Below are 13,965 nucleotides of genomic sequence, written 5' to 3'. Positions count from 1 at the left end.
ATCGAGTATATATATATATATCGTTGTATTTATAAATATTTGTTTAAAAAATAAACTATGAAGTTTTGAATAATTTATAAAAATAATTTATTATTCTTATAAATTGTTCTTAATGTTTCTCTTTAGGGTTGTATTTATAAATATTTGTTTAAAAAATAAACTATGAAGTTTTGAATAATTTATAAAAATAATTTATTATTCTTATAAATTGTTCTTACATCGAGTATATATATATATAGATTTAATGTTTCTCTTTTTTGTCAATTCAAAAAATATTAAAAATATTTTTTTAAGTTAAAAAAAATATATTTTTTGTAATTTTAATTTATTCTTGGATTATATTAGTATAATTACTTGTTTACAAACAAAAAAGTTTTTTACAAATTCCACTAGTTTTCAAGAGTTTATAAATATAACCTGCTATATATATATATATATATATGGGTTTATCAACCTATATATATAGGGTTTTATAAGAGTTACTTTGTAGGAAAAGTGACTGTGTTATCTTATAGAGATTCGTTTTGCGTGCCGAAGTTTTTTTTTGCTGCGGGCCCCACAAAATGTTTTGTGTAGGAAAATTTTTATATATATATATGTTAATTTTGTCACCCGCCATAGGGTGGAAAATGGTTTTGATCTGAACTCATTTGAAGTTAAGAAATTCTGGGTTTTGAATGTCATCTTTTGACTGGGAAAGAGATAACTTTTTGGATTTTGGCGTTTACGAGTTTCAAAGTTTCCTATTGATTTTGTTTTGTTTTCTTGTCCTATTTTGTCTTCTTTTCTTTTCTTTTTCAACTTGATAAAATACCAAAGTATAGCATAATTTCCACTTATGGGTTGTGAATGTCCCACTATTTTGGGTTCTCTATTTCACATAACTAGGGGTACCAGCTATGCTCATTATTTGGGAGATGGTGATTGATGTTTGGTGTCTTGGTTTTTGTTATTCCGGACTCATGTTTTAGAGCCCACTAATTTGAAGATGGTGGTTGGGGTTTAGGTTCGCGGTGTGGCTTGTTTCATCATTATTTATTTGATTTTCTTTAATGGTTGAATTATAAGTTCAAAATTTGCTTGCAATTTGTCCTTCCCCTTTTGTCATAATTACTTTTTCAATATGTATGACATACTCGCAGCTTGGTTTGATGGAAAATGATTCATCTTGATTCATTTGAATTTATAGTTTTTGGGTTTTGAACTTCAAGATTGAATGAAGAATAATTTCATTGTTGCATATTTGATGGATGAGCAGGAAGCCAGGGAGGAGTTTTGCTCACAAATTCGAAGATTTACTGATATTGGGAAGGAAACCAGCATTTGCATTAACAGGCGTGTAGATTTGGGGAGAACTGCTCTGTATATAGCTGCAGAGGATGATTCTCTGGTATCACATTCGTCAGTTCCACTTTCTGTAGATGATTTCATTTTAAGATTGGATGATCTCTCAATGGAGTACTGTCCTCACCACAGGCCCGAATATGATTCATCCCCCGAGAAGCTTTTAGAGAGCATAGAGAGATTTCTATATGTTCACATGGTATGTACTTTGATTTCAGATAGTAAGCTATCTACTTATTTCATTTCAGTGTATGTATAATAAGTAGTGTGTAAATAGGTGAGAAGGCCTTACCTAAAAGCCTATTAAGCAACCTATACTGTATTATTTATTTTAATTAAAAAAAAATATTTTAATATTTTAATTAATAAAATACTGTATTATTTAAGGAATGATAGGCTTAAATAAAGTCAAGGCAAGGCCTTTTGATTTTTGTATTTTAAGTCAAGTCAAACTTATAATTTGGCTTACACCTGTCTAATAAGTCAGGTTAAACTAAAAATATTTTATATAGGTATGGCCTATTTAGATCAATACTTAGCCTAGATCAGCTGATTTACACCCCTACTAATCACCGGATTTTGAAGCATTATTTTAAGATACCAGTTGCAAAGTATCCAGCATAAGAAATGGAGACCAGGCTGATTAATCAAACCTCTAAACCTGCATAAGCAGTTGGGTTCATTTTAGGTTTAAAAATGCATTGATTAAACTTACTTAATTTAGCTATAAGTCTAATCTTTGAATGAGAGAATTCAGAAATTGAAATCACAAGAAATGGTCCAAGAAATGCTAATTGTCTTTTGCTCACTTTAAATTTTCTATTTGCTTTCTCGACTTCAATTTTTATGTGTTCAAATTATTTTGACTAGTTTATCTTAAAAAATTGGATTTAGGAGGAGGTCAATGCTTCATTGCTTCCACCTTAGATGGGCCTGCTTCCCCAATTTTTCAAAGGAGTTCTTTTCCTAGACCTTAATATGTGACCTTCCAATTAGAAGGAACAACCTTACCACTACTCTATGGTTCGCCCTCAAGAAAGAACAAAATTGCCTTTTGTCTACTCCAATGGCAACTGTAGTTCCCTAACTAATTCAAGTGATAAAAAATTACAAGAGGCCCCTGAATCAATAAGCACAATCACCTTTTTCTTCTGTGTTGTACCCTACAATTTTAAGGATTTCTTAGATTTCAGTTGCGCTATGCTGTTCATGCTGATTCTCACTTTTGCAATTCTTATCTCCCTCTCCTTCTAGTTCCTCTAATGCCTGATTCCACTTCCTTCCTCCTCCGGTCCCAGAGCTAACAAATTCAGATGTTGATTTTGGTACAAATGATTAGGAGCATAACTTTCATCAACCTGAAACATGTATTCTACTTTATTTTGTCCTTGCATTTCCTCATTGGTCAGCCTTCTGATTAATTCTTATTTTCCACATAATCCAAGCAATTAATTCTGATTTTCTACATATTTATTACGCTGTGAGAACCGAATGTAGATTTTCGGTGACAGTAAATTTGCCATTAGCATAGTCCATAACATAGTTCAACATGACAGGCTGAAGAGAACTGCTAGAAATTTCATCAAGTCAGAAATTGAAAATGGAATATTTACCACGCAGTACATTCCAACTAAGTCGATGGAAGTAGATATTCTTACAAAGATTTTGTTGAAATCAGACTTGGATTCTAATGTTGGCGCACTAGGAATGATTGATTTCCTAGTTTAGTTTGTGGGGGAGTGTTGAAAAGCAATCCCGAGATACACAGCATCTCACTCAATATTGACAGTCCATAATAGATTTTCTAGATTTTTCACTCACTCCATGTTAATTATATTATTAACTGGTTTCTCTTTTTTGGATATAATGGTAGTATTGAGGTTCAAACCTATAACCTCATGCAAAATACTCAAACCCCTCACCACTAGATCAATCATAGTAGCTTTAGATCAATCATAGTAGCTTTTATTATCTTGTTTCAGCATCTTCCTATGATGCCCTTACTTTCACTCATCACTTTCTTGTTGATAGGGTTACAGGAGAACCAACGCAAATCTATTGGAGCCACAAGCACTTTATCTCCACTCGGTAATATCTCCCTCATATTTATGAGATGTTTCTGAAGAGAAACCTTGACTGGTGGACATTTGATAGATTTACTCTAATGTGTTGAGCAGGTTTTGACTCATCGTTTGGGATCCGCAGCAATGCTGTCACTTGTATACTCAGAAATCCTGAAAATGCTTCGTTTGTGGGGCATTTTGTATTTTGATGCTGAAATTTTTTTCCCTCATGATGTTTTTACCCTTCCCAAAGGCTATCATAAGCAGAAAAGCAAGGAGTCAGACCAAGCACACATAATGACGTCAGGAAACATATTAGTTGAGGTAATTTCTGATTACTTGCTCTCCTTTAGCTTTTAGCTTTTGCTTTACTTTGTTTCTCCTCTACCAACATATTAAAAAAATATGTTGAAAATCAGAATTCAAATATGTTTCCGTTTTTATTTCCTATTAATTAGGATAGATTATGATTGATTAGGATTGATTCTAATTGATTAGAATTGATTGTGATTAGGATTGATTAGTCATCGCTGAGTCATTTTTAGCGATTCTTTCTTGTATAAATACACACTCATGTAATTTATTCAATATCAATATACAGAAACCTTTTTTCAATATGGTATCAAGAGCGGGTTCGTTCCTACCTTAAATCAACCACCTTCAAGGCTGAAATCATCCCAAAACCACCTAAACACAATCCAACCTAAACCCAAATCCCAGAAAACCATACCTACAAACCTCCAATCAAGAAGGTGGAGGTACCATTCAACTCAGAAGGCTCCGATGAGTTGAATGCAGCCGGACCCGTCGCCGTCAGACCTCGCTCCGATGAGTTGAATGCAGCCGGACCCGTCGCCGTCAGACCTCCCACGCGCCGCCACACGCGCGGCTCTTCTCCGGCGCGTGTAGTCCACGCTCCGCCTTCCCGGAATTTTTTTTCGGCGCGAGCTGCCCAGATCACCTCGTCGGCCTCCTCTGTCCCTGTTCCAGTGGTCAGATATCAAATCAGAGAACAAAAATTTTGGGGTCCACAGTCAAACCTTCACTTTCTACTCATGGCTTCCTTGAATCGTTCTTCCGCCTCCTCATCTGCCCCAAATTCTGAGCCCTCTAGAGACAACTTAGGTTTGCAGATCACTAATCACCGGTTGAACGATAAGAATTTTCTGCAATGGTTTCAATCGATTAAGTTGGTCATCCGGGCAAAGGGTAAGATGGGCTATCTCGAAGGAAAAATTAAGAAACCTACTGAGGATTCTCCTGATTATGACAATTGGGAGATTAATAATTCCTTGGTCATGGCTTGGCTGACTAATTCCATGGAACCACAGATTGGCCAAACCTATCTGTTCTTCGATACTGCCAAGGAAATTTGGGATGCTGTTCAAAAAAATTACTCAGATCTGGAGAATACCTCTCAAGTCTTTGAACTGAGAAATAAGTTGAGAGACTTTCGTCAAAGGGGTATGACTATTACTGAATATTTTACTGCACTAACAAATTTATGGAAGGAATTGGATCTTTATTATGCATCCGATCTTAAGGGATTGGAAGCTAATACCCAATTTAAAAAACACTTGGAGAAGGAAAGACTGTATGATTTCCTTGCCGGACTCAACCGAGATCTTGATGAGGTTCGTGGTCGAATATTGGGGCAGCGACCATTACCTTCACTTGCTGACGCCTTTGCTGAAGTTCGTAGAGAAGCCAGTAGACGGAGAGTTATGCTGGGAGAAAAGGAGTCGCTTGATAAGTCTGATGATATGTCTGCATTAGCTGCCAACCGTACCATTGATCGTTCCTCTGGAGAATCAAAACGGGATGGTCGTCCATGGTGCACCCACTGCAATAAAATTGGTCATACCCGTGAGAAATGTTGGGAAATCCACGGGAAACTTGCAAATTGGAAGCCCAAAGGACAAAATAAAGGTCGTGCATATCAGGTCTCTACTGATGACAAGGTTGATGAGCCCCATGCATCCCTTGACTCTGATGATGTCTTTCTTAGCAAGACTCAGTTTGAACAACTTCAGAGACTTTTGACTCAACCTCCTAAGGCCACTAGTAATGTGGTCCAGCAAGGTACAGCTTTTCATTTGATAGTCAAAATCATTGGATCCTTGATTTTGGAGCCTCTGATCATATGACAGGTAATCTTGGCTTGTTTTGTTCATACACTCCATATTCTGAACCCTCTCGGGTCAAGATCGCCGATGGCAGTTTTTCCCAGATTGCGGGACACGGAACCATTAAAATCTCTGAGCTGATTAATTTGACATCAGTTCTTTATGTTCCTTCTCTGGCTTGTAATCTCATTTCCATTAGCAAGCTAACTTCTGAGTTGCATTGCTTTGCTAAATTCTTTCCACATGGTTGTGTTTTTCAGGAACAGGACTCGGAGAGGATGATTGGCAGTGCTAGAGAGGATGGTGGACTTTACTACTTTGAGGAGGATGTGACTCATGAAGCTGTTTTCGTAGAAAAAAAACTCTCTGTTTCCTTTTGATTCATGTAGTGATGTTATGCTGTGGCATTGTAGGCTTGGCCATCCAAATTTTATTTATCTTCAGAAGTTGTTACCAAACTTATTTATTAATAAAAGTCCTAGTTTGTTTTCTTGTGATATTTGTGAACTTGCCAAGCATACTCGTGCTCATTATCTTTCTAAAGTTCACCATGACTCTTCCCCATTTTCCTTAATTCATAGTGACATATGGGGTCCAGCCCGTGTTAAAATTATTTCAGGTACTCGATGGTTCATTACCTTATTGATGACCATTCCCGAGTCTGTTGGGTATATCTCTTAAAGGACAAGTCCGATGCTGCATCCGTGTTTAAAAAATTTCATGCCATGGTTCAAACCCAATTCCAAGTTGCTATACAAATTCTTCGTACAGATAATGGCAAACAGTATTTTAACTCTATTCTTGGAGAATATCTTTCCCAACATGGCATCCTTCACCGAAGCTCGTGTCCTGACACACCCCAACGAAACGGAGTTGCGGAAAGAAATAACCGACATCTCCTTGAAGTTGCTCGGGCTCTTATGTTTACCACGAGTGTTCCTAAATATCTTTGGGGAGAGGCAGTTCTCACTGCCTCGTATCTGATAAATCGAATGTCATCTCGTATTCTAAAATTTCAGTCTTCTCTTTCTAGTCTTTTTCGACCTTCCCTTCCTTCCGAGGCGTCTCCTCCTTACCTCTCAAGTTATTTGGTTGCGTTGTATTTGTCCATATTCCCTCCCATCAACGGTCTAAGCTTGATCCTAAGTCTCTCTAGTGTGTCTTTATTGGTTATTCTCCTACTCAACGTGGCTATAAGTGTTATTCACCCTCTCTTCGTAAGGTCTTTGTCTCTATGGATGTCACCTTTTCTGAGAATGACCTTTTCTTCCCCTTGACTTCTCTTCAGGGGGAGTCTATAGGAGTAGATGAAGATCAGTCATGGGAACCTACTGATGCCACAATATTACCTCTACTTTTGGAAACAGGGGGAGCTACAGAATCCTCACCATCAGAAGCCTCCTCAAAATGGGGACAAGTTTATAGCAAGCGAAAGCCTCCTCAAAGTGTGAATAACCCAGAGCCTCTACGCTGCCAGGATTCTGAACCATGTTCTAGTTCCAGCACTCCAACACTTGAGTGTCATGGTGAAAATGATCTACATTTGCCCATTGCTCTCAGAAAAGGTACTCGATCTTGTACTACTTATCCTTTTTCTAATCATATTTCATATGGAAAGTTGTCCCCAGGGTTCCGTGCTTTCAATACTATGTTGGATAGTACAAAGGTACCGAGAAATATACATGAGGCTCTCGATGATCAAAAATGGAGGGATGTTGTCTTTGAAGAAATGAATGCTTTAGAAAGAAATGGAACTTGGGAGATAGTGACCCTACCCAAGGGAAAACAGGCAGTAGGATACAAATGGGTGTTTACAATAAAATTCAATGCAGATAATAGCATCAACAGATACAAGGCAAGATTGGTTGCAAAGGGTTTCACTCATACTCATGGGATAGATTATCATGAGACTTTTGTTCCGATTGCTAAAGTCAATACCATCCGAGTTCTCTTATCTCTTGCTGCCAACCTAGATTAGCCTCTGCAACAGTTAGATGTGAAGAATGCATTCCTAAATGGTGACTTACATGAAGAAGTCTATATGGATCCTCCACCTGGTTTTGAAAAGGGAAATGGATCAGTGTGTAAAACTAAAAAAGTCTCTATATGGATTGAAACAGTCTCCCAGAGAATGGTTCGACAAATTCACACAAGCAGTCAAAAGAAGAGGCTTCATTCAAGCACAGACTGATCATACTCTCTTCCACAAACACTCTAAGGATGGTAAAATTGTTATTCTTATTGTATATGTAGATGATTTAATTCTTACAGGTGATGATATTGAGGAATTGAACACCTTGAAGAAATTTTTAGCAGCTCAATTTGAACTCAAAAACCTTGGCACTCTCAAATATTTCCTTGGTATGGAAGTTGCTAGGAGCAAAACAGGCATCACTCTCACACAAAAGAAATATGTTCTAGATCTTTTGTTGGAAACAAGAATGTTAGGGTGTAAACCTGCTGAGACACCTGTGGAACCTAATACCAAGTTAGGTATTGAAGATGGGAATGAGGTGGATAAAGAACAATATCAGCGATTGGTTGGTAAACTAATTTACTTATCTCATACGTGTCCTGACATTGCCTTTGCGGTAGTATGATTAGTCAATTCATGCACTCACCCAAGGAGAAACATCTTAGTGCAGTCTATAGGGTGCTTAGATACCTCAAGAACACTCCAGGAAGAGGATTATTCTTTAAAAAGGGGTATAAAAGGACAATTGAAATCTACACTGATGCAGATTGGGCAGGCTCATCAGTAGACAGGAGATCTACCTCAGGCTATTTCACCTATGTGTGTGGAAATCTTGTTACTTGCAGAAGCAAAAAGCAAACAGTGGTTGCAAGAAGTAGTGCTGAAGCAGAATTTCGAGCTTTAGCTCATGGAGTTTGTGAAGGAATCTGGTTGAGAAGATTTCTTCCAGAATTGAAGATTTCATATTCCCTACCAATAAAAATATATTGTGACAACAAGGCAGCTGTTAGCATTGCTCAAAATCCTGTGCATCATGATCGAACAAAGCACGTGGAAGTTGATCGTCACTTCATCAAAGAAAAATTAGATGATGGAAGTGTGCGTATGATATATGTTCCAACCAAAGAGCAAACTGCAGATATCCTTACCAAGGGCCTACACCGTCCAGCATTCGAAGACTTGATTGGCAAGTTGGGAATGATCAACATTTACCTCCCAACTTGAGGGGGAGTGTAGAAAATCAGAATTCAAATATATTTCCGTTTTTATTTCCTATTAATTAGGATTGATTATGATTGATTAGGATTGATTGTGATTGATTAGAATTGATTGTGATTAGGATTGATTAGTCATCGCTGAGTCATTCTTAGCGATTTTTTCTTGTATAAATACACACTCATGTAATTTATTCAATATTAATATACAGAAACTTTTTTTCAATAAAATATGTATTGACTTTTCCTAGTTTATGGTAAGAACTGTGTTTTTGTGTCATAAACTAGTAGGATGAACCTTTGCGCAAAGGTAAGGTTACTGCCTTGTGACCCTTGGTTTATTTTTATTTTCTTTTATTTGAGAGGTTCTTGCAAAACATATTCTGCCATACTTGTTTGATTATCTGTCAAAGTGGGTCACTCTTATCTTTAGCATTTATGTTGGCCTATGTGTGTAGATGTTAAATAATCTGAAGCATGTATTCTGGCCTTTTCAACATGATCATTCCAAAACTTTATTCTTAAGGGCAGCACATGCTGCTAACTGTGTTGATAGATCTGATTTTGTTGGAGAAAGGTACTTTATATAATGACATTCCTATCTGTTATTTATTCTTATGTAAATATTTTATATAAGAACTAGTTTTAAAGTTTGTCAACTGCAGTGGCTCTCATACTGTATCAGCTAATGATATTCAACATCGGCTGGATCAGGGTGTTTGCACCAGCATGCGTTTTGGGGACATGAGGCGTTCATTGTCTGGTATGCATTTGATTCATTTTCTCTCTGCTCTGTCTCTATATTGTAAAACAATTGACATGAGTTGATGGATCCAGAATGTGATGCTTTCGGAGCAGAATAGACTTCTGAATTTTATTAGATTCCATGTTATTAGTTTTAGTAGTTTACTTTTTAAGGTTTTACAGTGGAGAAACCAAGGTTTTCCCTGTAGGCACTGTTTTATGAGGATAAAAACTGGATAATTAACCTCTCTTGTCCTCCCTTCTCTTTTTACTTGTTCTTTTGGGAGAGGTAAGAGAGGGGGAACTGTGGAAATGGGGAAAGGGTATTAGCAATTTGGCTACCTGTGCTTTAGATTCTTACATAATCCAGAATTGGACCTTCTCTTTATAGACATCAAGAAATACTGGATATTATGAGGCTTTATTTTTTTCCCCTTATGTCAGAAAAATAAGACAATGACCAAAAAAACATTTACTGTTATCCAGAGAAAATCTGGGCAGACTATTTCTTAAACTCTAGTTTTGGAAGTTCTCAAGGCATCATGATATCTCGTTTGAAGGGGACAGACCTGAAGTGGTGGTAATAGGACTCCTTTGTGATGAAAAGTTACAAGTTTGAATTCAGGAAACAACTCCTTTGCCTTCACCCTACTCTCACTAGTTAGGGTTTAATGGGAAGTTATTTATCATGATATATCTATTTCTTGCTTAAAAGGATTGGTCTACTTACTTTACATGAAGACACCCTAGTTTTTTGAGCTTCAAGGTGTTCTGTACTATCTTGCCAGAGTTGAAACCCATGGATTATCATCAAAACTAGTATCTTTCTAGTTGCAGTTTAATATGGCATAGGTATAGTATTTAGTATAGACTATTGAAAATGAGAAACATAGAGATATTGAAAACCGTGTGTATTGAGTATGATACAAATATCTCACCTGGTTGTTCTATTTATACTAATAATTAGGTCGAGTACTACTGCAATATTTCTAGTATCATAAGCCCAAGTCCACTAAATACAATAAGCAGACTAATCCTAATTAAATAAGGAAATAAATTAGGAAATGTTTTTTGACATATTCTCAGGATATTCTAACAAGAGTGTTGGTCCTTATTCCTCAGTGCATTTTTCTCCTGTCTGTTTTGTTGATATTAGTCACAATATTTGAAACCACCAACATGTAATTCCCGGTTAAACTTTCTTGTAATTCAACATGATCCCTAATATTTTCCCTATTCTTTCAGCATGTGAACGCCTTATCCTCCTGAAAAATGATGCAAATGAGTTAAGAGATTACAGTGTTCTTCTCTATCATTGTGGATTATATGAGCAGTCACTTCAATACATGAAGAAGTACCGAGAACTGAAGGTACAATTACCATGCAATGTGTGATGAACTAACTCTTTTAAAAGTTTAAGACATTGGGTGAAGGCACATGTCCACGTATTATGTTATAGAAATTTCACAATTTTAATATGGGGCAGCAAGGATTGAACTCTAGACTATTTGGTCATAGGCTTTGATACCGTGTCACTAACCAATTCTCCCAAAAGCTTTAAGTTGTTACATGAATGTACATGAATGATTTTTATATTTATATTTCTAACTAACACTTTGCAATTCATAAATCTTTGCTTTTCCAAGTTAACTGAATGAGGTGTGTACCATCCAATTTTTGCAGAAATCACCTACACAATTGACATCATCAAACACTCTTAGCAGCCTGGAAGAAGATGCTGTGGATAATCTAATGATGCGCTTGAATCTCATCCTAATGGAGCAAGGTTGGAGTCGGCCATCTTATGCCAGAAATCATCTCGGTAACAACTCTGAACCATGGTAGTTCCTCTTCCATGTTAATAGAGAGAGCATCATCAAAGAAGATAGCTTGACAGTTCATGGCATCAAGTTTTGTTTGTATTTTCTGGACACAAAGCTTGGGATTTTGGGATACATGCAGCTCTAGTTGTTCCAATAGCTTGCATGCTCTGCAATCATACAGAAAAAACGTGGTTACAACTGCTGAAGTGAACGAGATTGTCCGATAAATCGGTGGACACACACAACCCACAGGTTGATTGAAAGTAAGAGCCATATATTAACGCAGGGCGCAGAGAAAATTCTCACTATTACGGTATCACCTACATGTGTTCCTGTAATTATATAATTCTGTGCTTTTTACTATATTTCCTCTGTAAAATTTATGTATATAGTAAACCAGTTTTTCTCTGAAAAGTTATATAGATATGATGAAATTGAAGCATTATTGAATCAGCATTATCTCATATATTTGAGAACTATCCAAGCAATAAGGGGGGGTGGATGATAGTTGCATGCATAAAAGCACAGATTATGTCTGTATTAGGATTTAAAACACCAAGAAAAATTGTAATTAATTGTATATGGACCGTTCAAAAGACATATTATGAACTAGTATCGTTTAAGAATATTGAAATGTTATGTTATACACTAATGGACACCATACTGAAATAGGATCCACTCAAACTTTCTCTGTAAGACAAAATGATGGAAAAATTTGCATCGTTAGAAGTGTAGTAAAGTTGAGATCTTGGCTTCTTAATAGTATATAGTAATAATTTAATTTGTATTAATCGTGGATTCAAGGTTACCCCACCTGATGCATAATTAATAGTGTTGCACACTGTGATGCAAGGTACAAACGTGAGGTTTTTCAATTTTAAAATATTCTAGGATGGCTATTTGATGTCCAAACCTTTTCCTATGCTAAGAATGTGTGGTTTGGAATTTTTTGATGTAGTTTATTTCTAAGAAAATCGAAGGTGTCACGTTCAAACTGGATAAATGAAGACTCTCTTTAATAATTTTTATCTCTATTATTCCAAATAATTCATCATCTAAGAGATAAATGGTTAAATCCTTAATGTCTTAGTTATTTAACTCTTTAATCTAATTAGAATCTTAATTTCTTAGAAACCCTTCTTAGATTAAACTTTACGTACCATGAATTTCACAAGTATGCAATTTTTACAAGTCTATATCTAGATCATGCAAAAATTGGTGTTTATCCCAGTTTAGATTAAGATTCCAATATTTCTATTTAGAACCCTAGCCTTTTTTATTCCTATATAATTAGTCAAATCATACAAGGACTTAAACAAATCACTCAAGATAAACACATTACAATTTGAGACAAAATTTATTTAAAAGAAAATTAAACTAAAATAAAGATTCACGTTGGATTCATATCTCTAACTACAAAAGAAAACTAGCCTAGCATAATGCAAGAAACATAAACTAAAGATGAAAGGAAACAAGAATCCATAAGAAAAAACTTAGTGATTGATCTCCACGACGAAGCTCTAATTCTTCCTTTGTGTTATCAACCTTCGATCCTTCTTTCTTTATCCCCAAATCATGCAAAAGTCGAACTCCTCAGCCCTCTTTCTATTTTGTCTTTTAAATATAGGTCCATGGGCTTTCATAAACGATGTTGCTCGCTATGGCGAGCAAACTAGTGAGTTTAAGATGAAAAATAGGTGATTCTTGCTATTTCACTCAAGTTTATTTAGCGAGTTAATGTGCTTGTTCCATATTTTGAACATAACTTGGGTTGTACTTGTCCAATTGATGTGATCGTGGTCTCTTTGGAAAGATAAAAGAGAGATCTACAACTTTTATGAAGAATACGAGATTCGAATCCATCATATTAGATAGTAAAAATGGACTGGAATATAGCTTTAGGAAAATTTTCACTAAGTGGTGCTTCCATTCTTGAAATAATAGTACTCCAGCTCTAACTTAGCTTGAGTCTTGCCTTCTCCCGGCTTCCTTGATCCATCAATGTTTTGATTTATCGATGCAAACCTGAAACTGATATATTTTTAAGTTAGAATCAATCCAATCATGAAAACTCAGAGTCTTTTGCATTTGATAATATATACTAGGGACATGTTACGTTTACAACTTTTTTTGTTTACAACTCTTACAACCTCAACTATGTTCTCCCGGGAGTATACTACTGGAGAGTGTACTCCCGGGAGAACATAGTTGAGGTTGTAAGAGTTGTAAACAAAAAAAGTTGTAAACGTTACCCTTCCTAATATACTATGTCTTTGACTATATTTATCATTCTTTAAAATACTTTTGGTCCTAAGAACATAGTATGTTTGACACCTAACAAATCATTCCCAGATTTACTCATTATTGTCCCCAATAATTGGACTAGTTTAAGAACATGGAAAATGCAAACATATGGATGTGCTCAATAAATTATCAATAAGGAAAACAGGCAATGACTCAATCCATAATGATCAGACTTAGTTTAAAAATAACTGAACTTCAGGAACGAGCATCTAATCAAACAGTTTCCAGAAACAAGCAAGTCATGGAACTACAGCAAGAGATCAATCAATAGAGCATGGAAAGCTGAATCTAAACACACCTCTCACTAGAATTATCATTTCACTCATCACTCAAGTGTCTAGGGGGTAAGTATTTCACTCAAACTTTTAGTGA

The 13,965-nt window shown here is 36.0% G+C and overlaps 1 protein-coding gene across 1 annotated transcript; it reads left to right on the top strand.

Annotated features, from left to right (window-relative positions):
- The first annotated feature begins 638 nt into the window (after positions 1-638).
- LOC133298436 (uncharacterized) lies at positions 639-11,656 on the top strand. The gene is made up of 8 exons (XM_061497726.1): positions 639-655; positions 1,259-1,543; positions 3,376-3,432; positions 3,522-3,731; positions 9,181-9,299; positions 9,388-9,485; positions 10,712-10,836; positions 11,150-11,656. Exons 2-8 carry the CDS (start codon positions 1,454-1,456, stop codon positions 11,309-11,311), a joined length of 861 nt encoding a protein of 286 aa, XP_061353710.1. The 5' UTR covers positions 639-655; positions 1,259-1,453; the 3' UTR covers positions 11,312-11,656.
- The last annotated feature ends 2,309 nt before the right edge of the window (positions 11,657-13,965 follow it).

The sequence above is a fragment of the Gastrolobium bilobum genome, unplaced genomic scaffold, assembly GCF_033153095.1.
Source record: "Gastrolobium bilobum isolate Gb01-03AN ecotype WA unplaced genomic scaffold, APGP_CSIRO_Gbil_v1 utg8009, whole genome shotgun sequence".
NCBI lineage: Eukaryota > Viridiplantae > Streptophyta > Magnoliopsida > Fabales > Fabaceae > Gastrolobium > Gastrolobium bilobum.
The sequence above is the reverse complement of the archived record's forward strand: the minus strand, read 5'-3'. Positions and strand labels throughout refer to the sequence as shown.